The following is a 24787-nucleotide window of genomic DNA, read 5'->3' as shown; positions in this document are numbered from 1 at the left end:
TGACCTCCAAATTTAGCCCCCCTTGTTTCTCAAAAGATTTGTGGTTCTGACAATTCAGATGCATTTCACTCTCTCAATGGAAAATGGTACAAATGATAGTGAAAAGATTTGGGTTTAAGGCAGACTTTCATTGGGTCATGAGAATAAATAAAAATATATGCATGTTTAACTGATGGACAGGAATCTTGTATTCACTGAGCTAAAGATTAATCCAAATAAATTCATCCAATGCTTCAGTAAATTAACATTAACCTAAAAATATCAATAATTAGAAGCAGTACATTGATTGAGAGTAGTCTGCTTATGTTGTCTGAAATAGGGCAAGGGAGTAACTGTTCCAGAACAGGCTTGTTACTTCAGGTGTTACTCTATGCTGATAAATGTCCTAATCCGAAGAAGACAAAGATGAGCAGTGATTGCTGATAATCTACTTGCTTTGTAACTCAGAAGTATATGGTTAGCCATTAGCTCACTTCTATGCACTGGAATTGTTCTCCAGCTTGTTAGTGACTGGAGCTGCCTTACCTACTTTATTGCAACTTCTATAAAATAAGAAGCTATCCCAAAGAACCCTTGCAAAATGACTCATTCTTGCTTTGCCCTGTACACAAAGTTAAATTTATGGTAAACTCAGCATAGACCTAATTCTGATTCTGCTTAAATCATTGTAACTTGGGAGTTAACTCCGTTGAGGTTAGTAACCTCACTACTAGTAGATGAAAGCCTGTACTGTCACATGGGTTAATTCATAATCATGTGTTTAAAAAAAAAAAGAGAGAGAGAGCTGAAAATGGCTGAGAACTTAAAAAAATGGATGGTAACAGTCCTCAAAATGTCCAGTAATTATTCAACCGGGTGATATCCTGACCAGAGAGAGCTTTGGATCAAGCTTGTTGCAGCTTCAATCATTTCACACCGACTATACAGACTAAGAGCCTTCATAATGTCACTGAGTGACATTCCTGGAATCTTATTAAATAGATTAAAAACCAGCATAAAAGGTGGGCGGAGTGGGGGAAGTGCAAAGGTAAGACTACATATGTAATAGTGGGGAAATCTATGAGCAGCTGAGAACGCATATATAGCGGCAAGAGGCTGCATTGTCGTCTTAGATTATAGAATCGTAGAATCATAGAGTTGGAAGGGACCTCAGGAGGTCATCTATTCCAACCCCCTGCTCAAAGCAGGACTAACCTCAGCTAAATAATCCCAGCGAGGGTTTTGTCAAGCCGCATCTTAAAAATCTCGACAGATAGAGATTCCACTACCTCCCTAGATAACCCATTCCAGTGCTTCACCACCCTCCTAGTGAAAAACGTTTTCCTAATGTCCAACTTAGACCTCCCCCACTGCAACTTGAGACCATTGCTCCTTGTTCTGTCATCTGCCACCACTGAAAACAGCCTAGCTCCATCCTCCCTGGAACCCCCTTTCAGGTAGTTAAAGGCTGCTATCAAATCCCCCCTCATTCTTCTCTTCTGCAGACTAAACAAGCCTAGTTCCTTCAGCCTCTCCTCATGAGTCTTGTGCTCCAGCCCCCTAATAATTTTTGTTGCCCTCCGCTGGACTTTCTCCAGCTTGTCCACATCCTTTTTGTAGTGGGGGGCCCAAAACTGGTCACAATACTCCAAATGCAGCCTCACCAATGCCAAATAGAGGGGAATAATCACTTCCTGCAATATGCTTGGGTGTGATGGAGTTCTCATTCAGATTTATTTATCTGGGCAGTTGATACCTAGCAAATTTTTCAATCAAAAAAGCATTATGTGAAAAATAACTTGAATACCATAAATTGTTCTCTCAAATGCAAGGAAAGTTTTCAATGATCTTCCTAACAGGAAAAACAAACCCTCCTCCAAAATACAGAAGTTGTATCTGAGATGGGAGAATAGACTTTGAGGTATTGTCCATTTGAGTCACTGAAGTCAAAAGATGATTTTGGTTGTACTCTGGTTTAAGTGTAAGAGTTTAAAAAAAAAAAAAAAAAAAAGACTCCATGAAGTTTTAGATTACTTAGTGTGAAGTCAGACCTTAAAATTGAATTGGTATAAAACAATCCCATGATATTAAGATCTTAAATAAGTACAAGTGTTTACTAATGAAAACAAACTAAAGCTAGTTACAGCTGTCATTTGTTCTGTGTACTTCTGTGTTCTTCATGTGAATTAAGTATCTGTAAGTATTACTGGCTGAAGATTAATAAAAACAGATGCATAGTGGCAAGTGTAAATAGTAAATCAGATGCAAGGAACATTTGTTCAGGGAAGTCCTCAAATTAATAATAAAACTACTGAGATCTTTCTAATCTCCCACTATGAAGGAATGAGTAACGGCATATAAGTACCCTTTGTTTCCTAGGTAACTTTTATTCACTCTTTAGATATTTTTATGTGGCTTATATTCAGCTAACTTTAACTACTCTTGGAAAGTCCTATAAGTATCACAAATTTTGACAAGGAAGAATGCAAACTAAACACTGGGACCCAAATCATCTCTCTCACAAACACTCTTTACTGTGCTGTAATGTAATTCAGAGGGGAAATTTGGTATTAGGTGTCTGATCAAGTATCTGATGCAATAGAAGTATGTGCAAACAAACTGCATGATGCCTTGTCTTGAGCTAAGCTTGGACTTCTGTTTTACACATGAATTCAGATGTCCAAAATCATTATAGATTCTGCTCTTGACTTGTCTGTACAGAAAAGTGACCTGCAGTATTGTTTCTTTGAAAGGCATTTGTCTGGTCAGCCATAGAAATAAGAAAAATGTATATGAAAGAGGCTACTTCTGAGCTAAATAATGTACTCCTATTTATTTATTTTTTTCCCATAAATTCTTTTAGGGTGATTTTTAAAAGTGTTATTGACATTAGGAAAGGGTTAACCTTGTGTTTTTTTTTTAATTTTTATTTGTTTTTTGGAGTTGTCAATTTAAATTTGTATTTATTTATTGTATTATGTGCAATGGCCTCTGGGTGAAATACTAGTAATAAACTGAGTAAACCATTTCAACAGCTTAGGTTGCAAAAGTGTTGGTAGAACAATAGGTGTAAGCAGCCTTATGCTTTTAGCAATAGCTGTGCATGAGCTTTTTTACTGATTAATTACACTAACAAGACTTTCTCAAGATCCCCTTTAGTATTTTATAGATGTCAAAAACTTGCCTGGAGATAGATTGGTCAGTTTCTCTGCAACTGCTCAGAGCACTGCAGGTAAATAAAGTCAGACTGGTAAATTCCACTTGCCATGGGAGCTTTTTTGTTTTGCCTTAAAAAATTTTTTTTCTGGTATATCGCACTGAACTGCTCAGAAACTGACTCAGGGTATGTCTAAGCTATAGCGGCACAGCTGCAACTACGCACTGTAGTGTAGACAAAGCAACAAAAGGGGAGAGGCCACTAACCTATTGGTGTCTACACCAGCGTGTAGGTCGGCTTAACCACATCTCTGGGGACACCCCTGATCTGTGTAGCTTGATGGATAGAAGTTTTAGGGACAGACCAGGCCTGAGGTAATTTACCACTGTTCTCTTTTCGGGGGTTAACTTTGTATGTGGCCAGTGGGCCAGCAGAGATTACGGGTTCCAGTGGGATGTTCCCCTGTAACAGTTTTTGATTTTGGAATGAACAGCGATCCAGAAGATTTTAACTGCAGGACATCTGTACTATACGCATACAACCATCATTTCTCCAGCATCTAGTGGCATTAGAGCCTGGCTTCTTGCTCCAGAACATTTTATAGCTATCTCTTCTGTTTGAGGCTGAGTAATGAAAATTTCCTTCTCATATAAATACAGATCGTATGTGCTTTGCATCAAATCTGTCTCCTGTCTTAGAATAGCGTATGATGTTACTCATTTTTCCCCAGGTAGTCTCAAGACTCAAAACTGCCTAGAGCATGCTTCTCATAGTTATAGTTACCTCTGTCTGTATGTGTCTGTTTATGTAAGAGAATCTTCAGATATAGAATTCTGTTTGTGAATTACTTCAGTCTGCTTCAGTGATGAGGGTATAGAGGTTCTGGGGAAACAGTTCAGACCCTCTCTGCATGTAAACTTACACCAGTTGAAATAAACCAGGTTAGGTAAACAGGTGCAAAAGGACACACTTATTTCAGTTTAGCTTAGACCTGTTTTTAATTGGTTTAGTTTAAGTAAAGTAAGAACTGTGTGCAGCCATTTGCACCTGTTAACTAAATTGGTTTAAAATAACACCTTGGTGAAACTGGGGCAATTCTGGTTATACGTGCCTACCCAGATATTCAGCCAAAAGGGGAACGTCCCCATTTCTTGCAAGTAGTTTAGAATTATAAACTTGCCTAGCATCCAATTGTTTAAATATCAGCAATTATTCAAGCTGGGCCAAAATATTTGTAGCCTTGGTTTAGAATTGGGGTGTGTAAATATTTTTTCCATTTTGTCTCAACTCAAGTTTCATGATGCATTTTAACTGTCGGTAGGAAGTCACCTGTTGGGTTGAACCTAAGTATGACACACAACAGCCCCGTAACTATTTAGAAAATAGCCCAGTAACTATTTAGAAAATATTTAGAAAATAGCCCAGTAACTATTTAGAAAATTCTGGACTTAATTACTCATAGGATGTCAGGGTATTTTGATACCATTACAGAGGCATCCTCTGTAAAGTCTGTTTTTTATTTGCTTGTTGGTATCTGCTTATTTAAATTGTATGTACGGAAGTATACAATTACTTTGCTAGCAACTTCTGTTGAATGTTTAACTGTGTTTCTAGGCTCTGATCCTGCAGTGAGAACTGCTTACGTAGACCCCTACACCCACACTGAACTTTTTTGAAGTCAGTGGGGTTCTATGTGGATATTGGGGACTGCTTGTGTGGTTCTTCTCTATGCAGGATCAGGACCATTATGAAGATAAGCTACATCTATTTAAACCTTAGACTTTATTTAAGGGGGAAATCCTGATTGATTAAAATGTATTTTAAAAATTTAGTGTACAGCTTTATTTTTATTTTAGTTCAAGTTATTCTTCAACTGCTCTGGATTTTGAGGCTGAACACAAATTGGATCCAGTGTTTGATTCTCCAAGAATGTCAAGACGCAGTTTACGCTTAGTCACTGCAGGATATAGTGCAACAGATGATGCCCAAAATGACAGCATCCATAGCAGTTCCTGTACGGGAAACATGTCTTTCACAGACCAATCATCCAGGTAAACAGTCTTTATTTTTTTATATATTTAATGCAAGTTACCTATTGGCCAGATTCTAGGTTTGTCCATTTAATCAAGTTTCAGACAAATCCTTCATGGCTAATGCAGAACTCAGACTTAATGTTGGAATTTGGCATTGCAAAAGAAACTATTTGATTTCTTACTGTAGTAGAAATTGAAATAAACTGTAACTAAAGAGCTTAGATTGCATGATTCTCAGTCTTGTGCAAAGGGAATTTTATCTTAATCTTGAACAGAAAAAAAACGTGAAAGGAAAAAGATGGTTCCCACTCCTCCTTGGTATTTAACATAATTTTCAACAGTAGAATGAGGACTAAATTTCAACTTTGTTGCATTTTGCTGAGATGAAAACTCCATGGCCCAGTGTCCTGTGCACCAACTCACTAGTGCCAGTGACTTTATTTAACATAAAAAAAATCTATTCTTAGGAATCTTGTACTTAGGAATTAACACATTTTGTTCTTTTAAACATCTTAGAACACAAACTTGACTGTAAAATTAAATATATCTTAAATGATAATAGTGATAATAATGATAAACTGTAACAGAAGCAAATTTATGGCCCTAACTATAAAACTTTATAACTCTATAAAACTTTCTCACCTGTTTAACTGTATGCATTGCAAGTAATCCCGTTGACATCAATGGGACTACTCACTCACCTGCTTAAAATTAATCCCACTGAAGCCAATAAAACAACTGTACACACTGCAAGTAATAGATAAATCAGTCTTTCCAGGGTTATTGCTTAAATCATGACAATTCAGATAATAAAACATGCAAAGCTGGCTGTTCTTCACAAGACATCACCAGAGCCTTAAATGAAGCTGTACACTGTTGATGGTTACATGTCAGAATATCAGATGAGTAATATTTAGGTATATGTATCATAGAATTATAGGGTTAGAGGGGACTGCAAGGATAATCTAGTCTAACACCTCCCCCCCCCCCCCTTAGAAATACCTACCTCTGCCATACAAAAATTTAAACATACAATTAATATTCAATATGTAGTCTAGAGTAAAATGCCCAAAATGTTTGCAGTTGGGGCAAGGGGAGACAACCCAAATGTTCATCTTGTGTGTAGCTTTGATTGCCAGTGGAACAGGTTAGCCTAAAATGTCTTTTCAGTGCTGTTTCCCCATAAATATGAAACACTTAAAACAGACTAAAATTAATCATATAAAAATTAAACTCTTAAATAGTAAATGTGGAGCTTAGCATAGTTACTCATAGAATCAGAAATGTAGATCTGGAAAGAACCTTGAGATTTTAAGTCCAGCCCCTTGCACTGAGGCAGGACTAACTAAACTAGACTGTCCCTGACAGGTGTTTGTCCAACCCAGTCTTAAAAATCTCAGATGAAGGGAATTCCACAACCTCCCTGGAAAGCCTACTACAGAGTTTAACTATCCTTCTAACTTCTAGTTAGAAAGTTTTTCCTAGTATCTAACCTGTATCTCCCTTGCTGCAGATTAAGCCCATTACTTCTTGTCCTAACTCCACTGGACATGGGCAACAATTGATCACTGTGCTCTTTCTAACAGCCCCTAACATATTGAAGACTATTATCAGGTTCCTCCTTAGTCTTTGCACAGCTGTATCACATTGTTGACTTGTTAAATCGTGTGGTGCACTCTTCAACAATACTATAACCTAGCCAGTTATTCCCCATTTTGTAGTTGTGCATGTGATTTTTTTTTTTTTTGTACCGAAGCATAATACTTTGCACTTGTCTTTACTGAAATTCATCTTGTTGAATTCAGACCAATTCTCCAAATTGTCAAGATCATTTTTAATTCTAATTCTGTTCTCCAAAGTGCTTGCAATCCTTCCCACCTCCCTCTCATCTGAAATTATATAAGCATACTTTCTATTCCATTATCCAAGTCATAATGAAAATATTGAATATTATCGGACCCAGGTCTGACCTGGCCTCCAATTTGACAGAAACCATTAACTACTTTTTGAGTATAGTATTTCATATTGTTTAATGTTATGACTTTTCTTCATGTTTGCCTTTTTTTTCTTTAGAACAACAAAGCAGCGCAAAAGTATGAGCAAGCAGTCTGTCACTGTGAAACATACTCCAAGAAAAAATGTATCCAGCTCTTCTATTTTTAGCCAAAGTAGTTTCAATAGCCATGCCAGTGATGCATCTGTAGTATCTACTGTATTGGATGAATCTTTGATTCAGGAGCAAACAGAAGTTGACCATTTTTGGGGTAAGTAACAGAGTGCTACTACACATTTGAATATTTGTGCTAGCCTGTGATGTGAAAGTTACCTTGGGGTTATATTTAGGGGTCATCTTTTTTAGAAGAAATTAGGAGTTTGTCTAGAGAAAACAGGGCTGGGAACTGGGGGGCTTTACCAAGCTGCCCAGTTCCGGGATGCTTGTTTCTAATTAGTATATTTTGCACTCCCACAACCTTTAATTGGAAGAAATTGTATTGTAACTTTTAGTCTAATATTATTATGTGCTAAATTTGACAATGGCTGGTTTAGCTTGTCTTCCAGTTTATGTATGAGCTATAGTAAAAAGTGGTTACTGAGTAATATGTTACTAATTATGTAACCTTCTCAGTAGTCATGTGGGAGCTGAGAAAAAGGGTTACTAACCTTTCGTAACAGTTGTTCTACGAGATGTGTTGTTCATGTCCATTCTATGTTAGGTGTGTGCTTGTCCATGTGCACGGCTACTAGAGATTTTTGCCTTAGTGATATCCATAGGGCTGGTTCTGGCACCATTTGGATCCCTGTGCTCATGTGCTGGTATATGAGGCCCTGCTGGCTCTGCATCCTCTCAGTTCCTTCTTGCTGTTAACTCCGATGGCAGAGTTGGAGAGCGGGTCATGGAATGGACATGAGCAACACATCTTGAAGAATAACAGTAACACAAGGTTAGTAACTGTTTTTCTTCTTTGAGTGCTTGCTCATGTCGATTCTATGTTAGGTGACTCGCAAGCAGTATCCTTGTAGGTGGGCTCGCAATTCATGGATGTGCTGTTTGCAACACTGTTTTGCCAAAGCTGGCGTCGTTCCGGACCTGCTGGTTGATGGCGTAATGGGATGCAAAGATATGGACCGAGGACCAGGTAACAGCTTGTGGATGTCTTGAATCACATCTGCGCCAGGAAGGCTTCTGATGAGTCTTGAGCCCTGGTAGAGTGGGCTATAACAATTGATGGTGGAGGTACCTTTTTCTGTTCATAGCAGAACTTGATGCAAGAGGTTATCCACGAGGAAATCCTCTGGGAAGAGTCTGCTGCAGTGGTAGAAAGGATGAAAAGCCTGCTGAAGAGCTGCATTGGACTAAACTCTTGCACAGGTATTTTGATGTAGAAGGCCAAGGCTCATCTAACATCCAGGGTGTGCAGCCTACGTTCCTCACTAGATCAGTGTGGTTTCAGGAAGAACACTGGGAGGAGTATGACCTGGTTGTTGTGAAATTTTGACACCACCTTTGGTAAAAAGGCTGGATGGGGTCGCAGCTGGATCTTGCCTTTTTAAAGACTATATGGCGGTTCTGATGTGAGCACTCTGCTCTTGGGAGACCCTTCTTGCTGAGGTCACCGCCACCTGGAAGGAGACCTTCCAGAAGAGCAGCAACAGAGAACGGGTAGCTAGAGGTTCAAAGTGGGGACCCGTGAGTCTTGATAGGTTCAGGTCCCAAAGAGATATAGGATCCCTGACTGGAGGGTAAAATCTATCCAGGCCTTTTAGGAACCTGATTGTCATGTTGTGGGAAAAGACTGGAAGGCTGAAATGGCCCTCAGGTGAACCTTTAAGGATGAGAGGGCTAGACCTTGATGTTTAAGCTACAGCAAGAAGTCTAATATGGACTGAATTGAAGCTTGATAAGGAGAAAGATTCTGGTTCGAAGTCCAACAGGAAAATCTCTTCCAGTTGGTCAGATATGTTGCTCTGGTGGAGGCCTTTCTACTGCCCATAAGGACCTGCTGTACCTGAGTTGAGAGAGCCTGCTTGTCTGCATTTAGCCATGCAGCCACCATGCTGTCAAGTGCAGGGATGCTAGGCCTGGGTGTGGAAGACTGCCATGGTTCTGGGAAAGGAGATCCCGCCATAGTGGAAGTTCTAGTGAGATTGCTGTTAATAGCGTCTATAACATGCTGAAGTACGTGTTGTCATGGCCACATGGGAGTTAGTAGGATCTCATTCACCTTGTCACGCTTGATCTTTATCAGATCCTTGTGGATCTGTGGTATTGGTGGGAAGGCATACATGAGCAATCCTGCCCATGGGAGAAGGAAGACATCTGATGGGGGAGGTCCTTATCAAGACCACGGATTGAGCAGAACTGGTGGTACTTCCTGTTCTGCCTGGATGCGAAAAGGTCCATTTGGGGAGTCCCCCACTTCTGGACTACTTGTGGCAAGACGAAAAGGATCTGCTGAAAAGGTCCGCTAGCATGTTCCTGGTGCCCGGAAGATGTGAAGCCATGATATGAATGTCATTCTGCACACACAAGTCCCACAAATGGAGAACTTCTTGGAAGAGAGCTGACGAATGGGCTCCGCCTTTCTTGTTGATGTAGAACATTGTGGTGGTATTGTCTGTTAGAATTTGGACCACTCTGCCCGTCACATAGGAAGGAACACCTGGCAAGCAAGATGTATTGCTTTGAGCTCTTTGACATTTATATGGAAGCACTGATCCTCCTATTACCAGATCCCTTGTGTGCTGAGATTGTTGAGGTGGGCTCCCCATCCTAAGTCTGAAGAATTGGCGAACAGTGTCACTGAGAGGGATAATCCCTCAAAGGGCATGCCCTCCATCGGTGAATGCAAGTTCGTCCGCCAATTCAGGGATGAACAGGACGTGCAGTGGGACTGTGACCACGCAGTCCAAACTGTGTATGCTTGGGGCGTATACTGAGGCTAGCCACGATTGTAGAGGTCTGAGGCATAGATGTGCGTGCCGTACCACTTAAGTACAGACTGCCATATGCCCCAGCAGCTTAAGGCGTGCCTGGGCAGTCATGAGTGGGTAGGCTTGAATGTGCATGATGAGATTTTTGTTATGGCTTGGAACCAAAGCTCCAGGAGGAAGGCTCTGGCTTGCATGGAGTCGAGAACCCCATTTATAAATGTTTTCCACTGGACTGGAGAGAATTAACTTCTGCTCATTTACAAGTTGGCCCAGACAGTGGCAGGTGACCCTTATCAGATTGAGGCTGCGCTGGACCTGAGCTTGCAACCTGCCTTTGATGGAGCCAGTTGTCCAGGTAAGGGTAGATCTGTGCACGCACATCCACACACCCTACCCCACCCCCGCGTCTCGATTAAGCAGCCACTACCACCATGCCCTTTGTGAAGACCCTTAGGGTGGATGAAAGGCCAAAGGGCAGTGCCATAAATTGATAACTGTGTTTGTCCACCATGAACCAGGGGAATAGCCTGTGGCTGGGGAAAATTGAGATGTGGAAATACACATCTCTTAAGTCAAAGGTGCATACCAGTCCCCTGGATCCAAGGAAGGGATGATGGAGGCTAGGGAGACCATGCAGAACTTCAACCTCTTGAGATATTTGAGGTGGTGCAGCTTCAGGATAGGTCTGAGATCCCCTTTTGGTTTCAGGATAAGAAAGTAACGGGAATAAAACCCTTTTCCCTTCATGTCTTGAGGGATTTCATCTATGGCCCCCACCCACAGGAGGGTTTCCACCTCCTGAACAGGAAGTTGTTCATGAGAAGTGTCCTTGAAGAGGGATGTAGGAGGGGGGGATTGAGGAAAACTGCCAGTTGTAGCCAGTTGATATGATATTAAGGACCCAATGTAATATGGGCCTATGCAGGGAGGAAGGGCGACAGGCAGTTCAGAAATAAAAGGGGGTTGTGGATCCTGGGATGCTGTCCTCGGGCGCACCCTCAAATGGCTCACGTTGCCCACTGGATGGCATGAGGGGCCCGGCAGAGTTGTGGACGAGAGTGGAGCAGAGAGGCAACATTTAAAGCCTCTTTCCCCATAGAGCCATACTGGGTAGGGTGCAGGAATCTAGGCTGTTGCAGTGGAGGACAGAATTGTTTCCTAGAGGCCTGTGGGGTGTATGGGCCCAGCGAACATAAGGTGGCCCTATAGTCTTAGACAGTAGAGCCTATTTTCTAACTATTCTAACTATTAACTATATACAAAAATCTAACTTACAACAACTATAAGGCAACTACTGCAACTACAAAAGAGAGAGGGAGTTCCAGTAACCATCATGGGCGGGGGAAAAAAAAGAACTGAGAGGGTGCAGAGCTGGCAGCGCCTCGTATACCAGCACACGAGCGACAGGCTCCAGAGGGTAACTGCAGATACTACTAAGGTAAAAATCTCTGGTAGCCGTGCACGTGGGTGCGCACAAACCTAATGTGGAATCGACAGGAGCAAGCACTCAAAGAAGAAATGGCGTATATTGGCGCTTCAGTTTTCTTCCTGCTACAGTCTTCCTCTTCATAGATAACATAACTGTAAACTGTCACCTCCAAAATATTATCTGTATGTATTGAAGTTCCCCACAACAATTAATGAATAAATATAATCTAATCTTAAAATGCCTCTCCTTTGTCTATTATAGAAAGAACAAACTTCTGTTTTGAGTACAGTTTAACTATAGTAGTTGTTTGCAATCTGCAGACTTCCGTGTAATTGTATTTAGTAGGAAAATCTTCTGTTTTTTAGGGCTTGATGATGATGATGATGATCTTAAAGGTAACTCCAGACCTTCAACTCCCCCTCCTCCCTCAATCCCCATTAATAGTTAGTTAGGTTGCAGTGAATGGATTAATTATTCTTTTTTGATACATCAGGTGGGAACACAACAATGATTCAGGGAAATGGTGATATAGCAACAGCTGAAACACAGACTACCATGATCAATGGCTATACTTGTAGTGACTGCAGTATGCTTTCTGAACGGAAGGAGGTCCTCACAGCGTATTCTGCATCTCACATGCCATCTTCAAGAATTTACTCCAGGGATAGGAGCCAAAAGTATAAATCTAGTAAGTGATTTTCTTCCTTTTGTGGTATTGCAAATGTCTTGTTTTATTGATGTATAAAGCTTTTTTTTTCCCCCTGCTGAATTTATCCAGACCAGTTGAATTCCAAATACCAATTCACATATATCCTATGATGAATTTTAGTCTGTATCAAGCTACACTTTATAGAGTTGACATCTGCTTTGCACCAAAAAGCCAACAATATGAATTTTCCACAGAGTTACAAGAATATAAATGTGCCACATCAAAACAAAATGCTACAGAATCTGGCAGAAAATAGTTCGTACTTTCAAATTGACTAGGCATGTAACATAGTGTTGTAGACAGTATTGGTTTTTAGTAGTAGATTATTTTCCTTTACGCTTCATTATGACAATGAGCATCACTCAGTTCCGCTTTAAAACACTTTTCCATTGAAACTCACTAGAGACAGGTGCTCAAATGAGTTTAAGAAACAAAAACTCCAATCAAACATAATCAGCAAGTTGTTGCTTTGTAAATATCTGCTCTCTGGAAAGATGTATTTTTAAAAAATCCCTTCAATTGTTTTCTCTTCCTTCTTCTATAGTCTTTCATATCTATTGCATTCTGTAAGTTAGACTCTTTCCTCAGACCTTAGTTCTAACAGAGTTCTAATTCCCTTCTGTATCCTCCTTCTGAATCAAAGGCTGTGGCTTCAGCAGTTTTTCTTTTCAGTGTACAATTTCTGGAGCTCAAGTTTGGCTGCTCATATGGAGTTCTGCTTTTCCAGGCCAATCTATTCCCTTTGGATATTGCTCTTGTTAAGTATCTTCCTTTGGAAAGCAGAAAGTTTGAATTCTTTACTATCCCAATATCTCACCTGTATTCTTGAGTTGTTGGTAGTCTCCTCGAAGATCAGTTTAGGAGGAAGGCAGGCTCTTTTGTTGCCCTCATTTTCAGAATTGCTAATTACAGGTCGTTCCAGTTGCTATTCTTTCTGGACTAAGGTGTGCCCCTCATTGGAGCATATCCTGAATAGTAAGAAGTCAGTTTCTTGACACTCTTAGGGAAGCCCAAGCAGTTGCAAGGGAAATTATTTAGATTGTAAGCTCTTTGGGGCAAGGACTGCCTCTTGATGTATGTTCACTAGGACCCCAATCTTACAGAGGTTTAATAAACTTTCAGTATTTAAATGGGACTTTGGAGTCTAGAAATCTCATTTTTAATACTATCTCTCTTCTAACCAAAACTCTCACAAGAGAATCTTGCGAGAGTCTCTGTCTGTGGGGATACTTCAGCACTTTCTCAATAGCCTAGCAGTTGAAATAAAGATAGCCAAATCGTGGTTGGCTACAAAATATCAAAACTTTTAAGAAAGCAGGAGTACAGGGATGATTGTGCTAATTATTATTCTTTTGTGTGCGCTTTAAAGTGGAGGAGAGGATACAGAGGAAAAAGATGACTAGTAATAATTGCCTTGAGTGCTAGAAAAACTTTCTTTGGCTTCCTTCAGCTTGTATATGTATATGAAGGAGGAGGAGGAGAAAAGACTGTCTTCCTTCCTCCCACTCTTTCGACAAGAATTCAATTTCAATTTAACCCCTTTTTTGTTCCAGGTTGGGATTCTGAGTTGCTAACTGTTCATGGGTTCAGCATTGAGAAATCCTGAATTCTAAAGATAAGGAATTAATTACAATTTAAATGTTGGCAGCGTGACCGGCTTTCTTCAAGTTTTCAGTCCCATTTAACAAGGAAAGGCTTGTAACTTGAGCCTTTTGCCCTGGAAAGACAGTCATTCTCGGCATGCCAACATTCCGGGGAAGCGATGCATTGCTGTTGCCTTAGGTATACTTAGCTATAGATAAATGGAGAAATTCAGCAGCAAGGCCTGTCAAGCCAGCACACTCACAAATGCTACATTTCCACAAATTTTGTGTGTCTGGCTAAGTAACTAACTAATTTGCATTTCCACCTGTTGATACCAAGCTAAAAATGGCTAAAATTTTAATCAATGAGGAATGAAATTGTGTAGGTAAATAATTTTGTATTCACACTCTTTTAATAGGAAACGCCCCTTTCTACATGAATAAGATTCTACGATTGGTCAAATATACTGCAACATCTTTTGCCTCACTGTTAGTGCAACTATTTCAAATGGTTTTGCTGAAGCTGGGTTATGAATTTAAAGGTACCTTTTTAGTTGTCTTCCTCTGTCTCCTCCAAAGCTGCCACTTCAAGAAAAAGCCCCGTGCTTTTTTTCTTGTGTGACTTTTCATCCATTTCACCTGTTGCAGCACGGTGTCTTCCATAGTAATTTGGCTGGTTTCTCTTATGCTCACTTGTTGTCCTTGCACCTTTTTTTCCTTTGGAAGTATCAATATAGAGGTGTGTGGTAACTGTAGTTTTTCTGGGTTTTGTTCTTTTTTTCTTCCCAGGAAATTGCCTGGGGAGAGGGAGGTAGGGGGCTTGACACTGCCAAACCATAATTTTTCAGTGTTTACAAAATGCAGTTTTCTTGATTCCTCTAGACTTGACCTTCATGTTCCTAAATCTGTTTGTTTTAGTTCTGCAAGGTTAAGACTCTTCGTTAACACTTTCTCTGCAGGCTGTTCTGCTATTTGTGTGGGATAATTTTGGTCGTATGGTGCTTATTGCCAGCCTCTCAGGACATGACTACACAGCGACTAGACGCTGGCAGCTGGCCCATGGCAGCCAATTCTGGCTCACAGGGTTCAGGCTGTGTAGACTTTGGGTGTGGACTGGAGCCTGAATTGTATTACTCTTCCAACTTGCAGAGTCATAGAGCCCAGGCTCCAGCCTAAGCCCAGAAGTCTGCACAGCAATAAAACTGTTCCATGAACCCAAGTTGACTGGCACATGCCAGATATGGGTGTCTAGTTGTTGTGTAGACATACCCTCATAGTAAATCCTCTAACCATTATATTAAAGTAGACCTGACAAGGGGAGAAAATAAATGTATCCCTCATGCTCGGCTGAAAAAGATTTCTCATCTTCCTCCCACTTTTTTATGTAATGCCTTTTCTACCTTTCAAATATCAGGAATGTCAGGTCTAGTCTCTTCTGGGTCCTCCAGTAAAACCAGGAAAGCGGTGTAGCACTTGGTCTGCAACTGAAGGGGGATGGGTTTGTTCAACAATGTTTTTTTAAGTAGAGTATTTGAACAAAATAAGTGTAAAGCAGTTTTAAACACTCTAATTAAAAATCACTGCTCCTTCTGGCCCATCCTCAAAGTAATCTATGTTCCACTTGCTACCTGGGGAGGCTTGGACTAATTGTCCATTGCCAATAGTGTGTTCCACAAAAAATTATAGACTGCTAAATCTGAATTTGAGATTTTTCCCTACATGTATCTTGCATTAGAAATTCAGTTCTTATCTAATCAAGCTTTCCTGGATGGCGCTATGGACAAATAGAGAACTGGTAAGTTTGACTTCCCAGGTACCAAGCAAGTGGAATTCAAAAGTAAGCATTCAATAAAAACTTCCCTCTAATAATTAATGTGGGGTGGGAGGAGGATGGTTCATGAGTTAAATAGATGTTTAGTAGTTGGACCATTTCAGATGCAGCCTTCAGTTAGGGAGCAAGTAACCAATCCACTTCTAAGTCCTCTAAGAAGACCACAGTAAAACCAGGAAAGAGTAGACTAGACTATAGTTAATATTTTGTAAGGAAAAAAACAAACAGGAAAAAGGTTTGAACTACAGAGTTGGGGGGCCTCCTTTAGGCATCATAAAGTTGCAAAAAAGGCACACATGCATGGCTCTGCCCTTTGCAGGCCACCTTCAAATACCTTTTTAAGGTCTCCTGTAGGTGGCTTGGCTTTGTAACTAAATAAATCAGGTCAGTTTGCTTGTTAATCTAGCTATCTGACAAGTTTTGGACTCCAGAGAGTTAAATTCTATACCCTCTTTCTGCATGTATTGCAGCTCACTCGAATTACTGTGGAAGTATGAATGTAAAAGACTTTCTCAAAGAGGATGGCCATCTTGGTATAAATGGGGAATCTTTGTGTAAGTATGGTTAGGTTCTTTTTTCGTTTGTTTGTTTTGTTTTTGTTTTTTTTCCCCCCTGTCTTTTTAGCCTTGGGTTGGAGTCCTGGATGTCATAGTGACATCTAGAGGATATAGAACAGCTCTATAAAAACTGTACACCTGAACAGTTGTTTTGTATTTTTAATTTAGACACTAATTTTGCTTACCTATCTTAGTTCTTGGTTTTGGAAAATGATATTGTGACATAACTGGAACATGTCTGTCGTCTTAGTACTTTCATTGGTTAACTTGTCACATTAATTGATTGTTACCATAATCAACAGGTGATGACTGTAAGGGGAAGAAACATCTTGAAACACACACAACAATCTACATGCAATCCTCAAGGTCTAAAAGGGTAGCAAGGACCATTTGGCACACCTTTTCTTATGCAGGTTGACTTGCACCTTTTTTTTCATTTGCTTTTATTTTACATCACAACTTCACAAATGTTAATCACTCATCCTGCTTTGTGTTTTTAGTTTAACTGTAATTTTCAAAGTAGATTAGGCTGAATTAACTGTAAAAACCTTGTGCAAGAATAGTTGCATTGCCTCTCTCCTACTTCGTGTGTTACTTGCTACAATATTAGACTGATGAGATTAGGAAGGAGCTTGGCAGATATAATCATGTGTTTAGATATGGCATAATCACTATGAAAGGCGGTTATGGTAATTTATTACCATATGATGTGTATTTTAAAATATTAAATATAAAGCAAAAGTTGTTTTTTGTTTTTGTTTTTAAACTGAACTTTAGGTAAGTGTATACTTCTGAAAGGATGGAAAAATGGCTTTAAAGAGAAAATCTCATGCAGAGTATTTTATTATTTTGAGCTCTTTATTTTGTAGTTACTGTATATTATATACTGTGTCCTATGAAATGGGCCTACTATATCTTGTATGGGCATAGGTATCAAGATTCTTCAGAGCTATTTCCTGTCAATCTGTATTCATGCTGCAAAGAAGCAAAGTGTGAGACATTTCTTCAGTCACTTGACTAGTTTTGTAAAATATTGGGCTGTAATGTCTGGTGCCCCTCAGAGACTGAGCATGACATCTCTGCTAATCTAAAATTTAGAATTCCCCTAAATGTATATGTGTTGCACTATTTCTGTAGAACAAATAAGCAACATTAAGTGTCTGTTCCAAAGGCATTTAGTTTTTCCATTGACTTCAGTGGGCTTTGGATTTAATTATAAAAATGTTCTTTATAAACATTGTTTACCTCTTTAGTGTAATTTACTTTCAATAAGGATTATTTTTTCTTATTCTGATGTTTCTCAATATCTCTGCTTCTTAGTGAGGATATTATGGTCAACTTTTTAAATACTTGGAGTTTTAATTGTTCCTTTTTTCTACTCCCACATTTATCTTGCCAACCCAGATAACAGAAACTTGCAGTGCGCACTTGAAGACAAAACCAAGAAACTTGGAAAGAGTTGCCTGCTTAAAAGCATGCATTTGTGTTATATCCAAAGAGTGGTTAAAGAGTATTAATTAGGACATTTTTCAGACAGAATATTATGCTACAAAACATAGGCTCTTTATATTCTGAAAAGTTGATATTTTAATTACCCAGATGATAAAATCAGGAAATTGAACAGTCTATATACCAATATATTGTCTTTTTCCCTTTAATAATATTAGCTCCACTTATGTCCATATTTTGTTTTATTAGCAATAATACTCAAACATTTTATAAACTACTGGAGGATATACACTAAAATTACACTATGTAATTCTCAACTTCAGAAGTTAAAGAATCTCTACTCTACTGCTTTTATTGCAAACAATAGGTCAGGTTGTCTGTATATACATTAAACATATATAGTTCATTTGTTATATATCAGGTTACTTTGTGCTACAAGTGTTGCAAACCGGATGGCTTATGTCTCGGAAGATGTTATCGCTACTTTGGCTGGCCATTGTTTCTCCAGGTTACTATCATGATCTCTGTTTTTGTGCTTTTGCATGTTACCTGCCTCTACTGGCAAACTAGGAGTCTAGAGTATGTGATTGCCTTTCTGATGCTGGCTCAATTGAGCTTTGGATAGTACTTTACTGTTTGTAAAGGCTAAATTATTTAGAGACAAGATATAACTGTGTTCACAAATTCAATGGGAGATTAACAAGGCTGCTTCATATGAGAGGCAGCATGTTGAATAGTTTAGAGTAGACAAGGGGGGAATGAAGAAAACTAGATTCTCTTCTTGATTCTCCCATTAACTCCCTATGGGTTTAGGAAACTTGCTTAATCTTACAGTGCCATGGTATTCCTATCAGCAAAATTAATACTAATGTCTTTTTTAAGCCCTTTGGGGTCTTTAGTTGAAAGGGATTATTCAAGTGCAAAGCATGATTAAACATAGCTGAATGGGTGTTGTGTTTAACCTCACGAAAGTTAGTTATTGCTTTACTAAACAAATTTCATCTTCCTGGGTGGCTGGTTTTTGTGCTGGGTAGTTGATATTGCATTGCAATACATAGCTGTGATATAAATTTTAGATAAAAACAAATTGCATGTGTTTCCTTTCACTTATATCCATCCACCCCTACAATCTATTGCACAAAACATTTTCTGCCACATTTGCATGTTCTTCTGCTTGGTCTCTCTTAGCGTAGTCTGTAACCATTACATTTTTAGTTCATCTAATACATCTTTTCTCTTACAGGGAAGGCAGCTTCTGGGGCATTCTGGTGGCTTGGAACTGGATGGTATCAACTTGTTACTCTGATTTCTTTGTTCAATGTGTTTCTTCTTACAAGGTTTGTGAATTTATTTTTTAACAGAATTTTCTTCCCTAAATTATACACTATTAAATTTGTGCTATAACAGTTTTGATTAAAATGGCTGAAATTATCCTAATTGAAGAATATGTATAATGTCTGTAACAAAAAGAGAAAGCAAACAGCGGTGTGTTTAAACATGGGCGGGAAGGGGAAATCTTTGCTCTTCAGAAAGACAGAATAGGTGAGGAAAGATTATAGCTTGTAGCTTTAGAATCATATACACTTCAGCAAAAACCAAAAAGGTGATCTGACAATATTCATTAATATTCTGATAATGGGAGAACACGCGGGTATGTCAGTATCTATAATATGCCTTTCTAATACAAAATTGCTGCACATCTTTCTGTACAGAGCATGTATTTTTGTTGAAATATGAGATATTGGGTGAAGGAATTAAACTGTTACATAGCAAATAGTAAAGAAGTTAAACAAATTACACAGGTTTGTTATCCACCTTAACAGATTAAGGAATAAGCATTTTGAATTTGTCAAAGAATCAGTACTTTTAAAATGCATAGTCTGTGTGCAGTAATGTGCACTGCAGGAAAAAATGTGGTATTTCTAAGTAGCCAAAACTTAACCTAGATCAATCTAAGATATGGATAGGGCAGTGTATTTCCATACGCTGTTGAATTTTAAACATTATGAAGACACTTCACTGTAATGTAAACTGAGCTAACCTCTGTCACTAGATAGCATATGAGCATAAATAATGGTAACTGTGCATCATACTTCATTAATGGAATCTGCTTTTTCTTGTGCATGAGTAACTTCCATTCCATTAACACCTGTGGACATAAATATATATTTACAATGAAGAAAATAGAAACCCATATACTAACATGCAGCAAATAATGCTTTTTTGTTGTTGTTAGTGGGTACAACTTTGTAAGCCTGACTCTCTCATTCAAAGCTGCTGTGTTGACATGGTCATGTAAGGTTCAATATTTAGATTCAAAGCAAAATTAGTAAATTCAGTACCATTCCATTAAATACAAGTTATCGTAAGGCTTTTTTTCTTTTTTCCAGAATGTTCTTGAAAAAAATCTAACTGTTTGGGCATTTTTTGTGATTCAGTCAACAGAATTGAGCTTTAAATATTTAAACTTGAGGTACAAGTTTACTTCATGCTAGTGCCTCAACCAATTATAGAATACAATGATACACATTATAGAAAAAATGATACACATTCTATGTTTTTAACTGATTAAAAGTTAAATTCTTACTTCTCTGTTTCTAGATGCCTTCCAAAGATTTACAAGTTGTTACTGTTTCTCATCCCACTGCTGTTTTTGCTAGGTATGTGAATTGTTTGTATATTGGTGCTAGTGCAAACTGGTGAATAGTTATTACAAATGTATCGAAATAGCATTTTTAGGTGAACTTGATGTTTATGAAAGATGTCCAGTTAACAGCATAGGAGATTGCTGCTGTCTATCAGCAAAAATAACTTCTATTCAAACGTTCTTCAAACTTTCCTCCTGACCTGGAAAAAGTATCCCTTGTGGTGAGAAAGTAGTTCCGTTTCTGTGCCCCTTCAATACGTAGGCCACCTCTCTGAAGGGACTTTCAGGACAACCGGTTGACCACCAGGAACTGGAATGAGCCCATTAAGACACTTCAAATAGATTACCTGTTGATGATTAGTTAAATAAGTCTGATTGCATTGTTATTGGTAGTGCTTATAGCCAACAATTACAGTTGCCCAACATTTTCCATTATAAAACACACTTTTTTTTGGTTGCTTGTAACTTTGCCTAACTTAAATGTTTTGGGCTGAAATATTCCATACCAGATGTCTGCCCAAGGATGAATTTTTGTATTAAGTTTCAGCTAACGTGGTTCAGTCATTTCTGAGAATGAGGCTAAGGAAAAATTGCTCTCCCCATATTAACAAAAGAGCTGTAAAGATTATTTTTTAGAAGCTCTAGTGCCTCCATGCTTTGGAGCATGGACTTGAAATATTGCCAGAGGGATTTCTCTATTGGTGGCATAATATTGCCTAACCTCATGGGTATTGTGAAGATAAGTGCATTAATGTTTGTAAAACACTAAAATAGTACCACAAAAACACTACAGAGAAACTCATGAGGAAATAAGTAATTGTATATTCGGTGCAAGATTTGGATCGTATGCAATAAATAAGATATGGGGCCACACACAGAACAAGGAGAATAAAAAAAAAATTGAAATGTGCCATTCAGTGAGTTGTGCACTGACTGAAGCATGGGGAGGTATGTGATCATGTGATGAGTGTATCTTAATGCATGCACATGGCATTTTCTAATGTTTGAGTGTTTGGTTTGTAAACTTAACATTCCTTAAACATAGAGTTTTTTTAATTTAATTTTGTGAGATTCTGGTAGTGCCCACAATGTGAAATGCACTTTCCAAACATGGAAAACAGCCCCTGTCCTGAGGTAACTGCTTTAAAGTATTAATCCAAATTATCATAAAATCTGAGATTGCACCTCTTTTATTTAAAAAAAACTTTTTGCTTTTGTTTTTCTTTGATTTTCTTGCCTAAGGTATATGGTACTGGGGCTTTGAAGGCTTCCTTTCATTACTGCCTGCATTCAATTGGACAAGCATGCATAAAACACAAAGAATAGATGAGCCTGTGCAGATCCCCAAACCACAGCCTGATTCTTCTCACTTTGTTCAGCCTCCAGAGGTAAAATACTTAGTACATTTCTTAAAAGGCATTTTCTTAACTCTTGGCTACTGGATTTTTCCAATAACTAAACTGTAATCCAGGCATAATGGGGGAGTAAATGAGCTTACTTAATTCTTTTATATATGAATCTTCACATTTTAGGGCACCATAAAGTTCTTTGATTCTAGTCATATGAGTGATCTGGAAAAGCAAATGGCCTTCATGTCTGACAGATGTCAACACAGTGATGAAGAATATGGCAAAGTGATGCTACTCCTCCAGAAGCTGCAGGATCAGGTTGCCCAGATGAATGACAAAAGTGAGATGCTGATATTAATAAAAAATGTAATGGGCCAACATCTTAAGGAAACACAATCTGAGGAAATAGCACATTCAACGGTAAAGATAAAATTAGTGTTTGTGATGGTTTTTTATATTGATTAGTGCACTAAACCCTAGTCCACATTTATCATCCAAATGAGGTGTAAGTTTTTTTGTTTTGTTTTGTTTTTTACTTTGTATTTAAGAGTCTGTTAGAATTAATAGAGGTAGTTGAAGCTGAGAATGGGAATTTGAGTGCAGCTGGGGTGTGAAATGACTTAACTGCTTATTTCCGTTCTTTGTTTTTTAAGGCTACATCAGTGCAATGGTCTAGCAACTTCTAATTAAAAGTTAACATACTTCTTGTCTTGGGTAATGAATTAGAATTTTGCATTTTTGGTTTCCTCTTCTCCAGTCTAATGCATATCCCTTTGCAGTCAATGCACCTGTTTGAGTTGATGCTTGAATAAATTATCCCTACAATAGGGAGTACTCACCTACAAACCTTGTGGAGTTTGAAACTAACTTCCAACTTTCCTTTTTTAACCAACATAAGGCTGTGGATAGTACACGTGACCTGCCATGTACCAGATTTAAGATTTTCAGCAAGTCTTGAATCTTGCTCGTTAAGGAAAAGGCACTAAAACAGATGCTGGAGGAAGGGGGAAGAGACGAGGACAGAGCTCTGTTTAATTTGTACTGTCTCTCTAACTTTTTTGTAACAAAAATGGTAATCATAACATAAATGTAAATTTATGGCACTGGAAATAAGAAAGAAGGCCACAATTAGATGAAAGGATTTGTCACTTGTCAAATGCTTAGACTAGGCTGTATATATAAACATATTTTGTACTTTTCATTCTGAATATCAATGTGTGTAAACCTTTTGATGCTAGGAACCGTATTTATTATGACTTACTACTAATAAACTTCTTTCCTTCAATTGAGTCTTCCACTCTGACCCTCTGCTAACATCAGAAGGTGATGGGTTGAATTTCCAACAGTATCTAAGTTACCTAGGAGCATTAATTTTATTGACTTTCATTGGGATTTGAACTCCTAAATCTTTAGAAAACTCTCACTTAACATTTCATGTCACAGTTAACTTTCAGTACCAATAACAGAAACATTACAGAAAACAAGTGTGATAGGCTACTAATTAATATCCTGCATAGGACTTCAAATGTTAGTCTGGCAAACTGTTTTTCTTCGAAAAGTGTTTTTACCAGTCCATATTCCCTTTAATTAATTGGCTGCCCAATTTGGTATTAAGGCTCTGGTTTTGATGCTAAAATATGTAACTCAAGATTTCTGCTGATACTATCTCCCCAACTGAAAGGCAGCATGTGTTACATAATTTTGTCAGCAGTACTGCACACTTCTTTGTGTTTTTGATCTCACAGGACTATCTCCAAATGACTAGTCTAACGTAGCACATTTGGCATAGAAAAATCCATTGGACTTATTTTTTTAAGAAGCACTTAAGTAATTAATTTAAACTTTGGTTTGTGTCCGCAAAATATCTGGCATGATCACAACATGAAAGTAATGGTTTTACTAAAGATATCAATAGCAATTTGATTATTTTGTGCTCAATAAGTAGAACGCTTTTTTTTTTCTGTCTTTAAGACTGACCTTCTGGCTTTACACCAAGAACACGAATTGCGCATTGTGACACTGGAAGACCTTATTGGAAAACTTTCTGCAAAATCTGAGGTACTGAAAGGCTCTTTCCTTCTATCAATATATATATATATAGTGAGTCAAAGACATAGCCTGTTTACAAAATAAATGGAGTAAACTTCAGTCAACTACAGAAAAGTTGCTTAGTAAACTTTTCTCAACATCTATCTTGCACCACTCCAGCTATCAAGTTTAAGGCTTTGCCCACACTACAAAAATAAGTCAACCTATGTTAGGTCAACTTACAGCTACCATATTAATTATTGTGGTAGCTGATGTCCACGCTATCCTCCTGGGTTGGTGGTGTGCATCCTCAGCAGAAGCACTTACACCAACCTATGAGGGGCAGTGTGGATATCTGAGAGCCTGGTCTCTCAGGTCTGCCGTCAGCTCCCTGGCTGCCCTACAGGCTCCTGGGTTCCTGACAGACTGCCCCCCTCACTCTCCGTTCCCTGCTTGGAGCCAGGTCAGTCACTCAGCTCTCCAAGGCTGACCGGGCAGCTGGGCTCTAGATGCCCAGCTTTCTTGTCAATTTCACGGATACCAGGAGTCCTGAAATTGACAAGAATGACAGCCAACAGCAGATGTAAGGAATGCAGTGTCTACACTGACGCTATGTCGCCCTAACTACACCAACAAGCCCTACACACCTCTTGTTGAAGTGGTTTTGTTATGTCGGCATAGCAGGGGAGTTATATAGGTGGGAGGAGCATTTTAGTGTGTGCACCTCTGCTATTTTGTCAACAAAACTCTGTAGTGTAGACCAGCCCTAAGTCTGCACCTCCCAAACTTTCTTTTAAAAGTGCTTCTACTTGTTTCTGAAGAGGCTGAAGACACAAGTTTCTGCCTGCAGGTGCAAGCAGCCAAAGGAGTTTTATGTTTGCACATCTAAAGTGACTGTCAAAAACTATTTTAAAAAACAAACTCTTTTTAGTAGCTGAATTTAGATTTTTAAAACTGGTATTCTTGTTAACCTGCTGTATTTACAAGAAAAACTGTTTGTTCCTACTGCCTTTCACTTGCCCTGGAAAATGGAACTTGAATCGTCAACCCCACTCTAAGGAGCTTGTCTTCACTGCTGCAGTTAGCTTGAGTTAGTACATCCAG

General features: G+C 38.7%; 1 protein-coding gene across 13 annotated transcripts in view; it reads left to right on the top strand.

Moving 5' to 3' along the window:
* Positions 1-24787, top strand: part of SUN1 (Sad1 and UNC84 domain containing 1) — a 68483-nt gene that overhangs the window by 24800 nt on the left and 18896 nt on the right. For 5 of the 13 annotated variants that reach the window (XR_010920315.1, XM_067550901.1, XM_067550900.1 and 2 more), the window contains exons 3-15: positions 4993-5187; positions 7243-7433; positions 11896-11925; positions 12024-12218; positions 14242-14364; positions 16124-16207; positions 16513-16623; positions 18081-18167; positions 18903-18996; positions 20261-20319; positions 21549-21694; positions 21839-22075; positions 23627-23713. Coding sequence is in view for 12 of the 13 variants with exons in the window: in XM_067550901.1 (XP_067407002.1) it covers positions 4993-5187; positions 7243-7433; positions 11896-11925; positions 12024-12218; positions 14242-14364; positions 16124-16207; positions 16513-16623; positions 18081-18167; positions 18903-18996; positions 20261-20319; positions 21549-21694; positions 21839-22075; positions 23627-23713 (1639 nt within the window). In the remaining variant the exon portion in view is untranslated. Of the gene's footprint in view, positions 1-4992; positions 5188-7242; positions 7434-10440; positions 10457-11895; positions 11926-12023; positions 12219-14241; positions 14365-16123; positions 16208-16512; positions 17041-18080; positions 18168-18902; positions 18997-20260; positions 20320-21548; positions 21695-21838; positions 22076-23626; positions 23714-24787 lie in introns of those variants that run through there. The other 8 variants (XM_067550903.1, XM_067550905.1, XM_067550904.1 and 5 more) reach the window with 8 other exon arrangements.

This window comes from Emydura macquarii, unplaced genomic scaffold (genome assembly GCF_026122565.2).
Source record: "Emydura macquarii macquarii isolate MOO-44397 ecotype Brisbane River unplaced genomic scaffold, CSIRO-AGI_Emac_v2 contig_1348, whole genome shotgun sequence".
NCBI lineage: Eukaryota > Metazoa > Chordata > Testudines > Chelidae > Emydura > Emydura macquarii.
The sequence above is the reverse complement of the archived record's forward strand: the minus strand, read 5'-3'. Positions and strand labels throughout refer to the sequence as shown.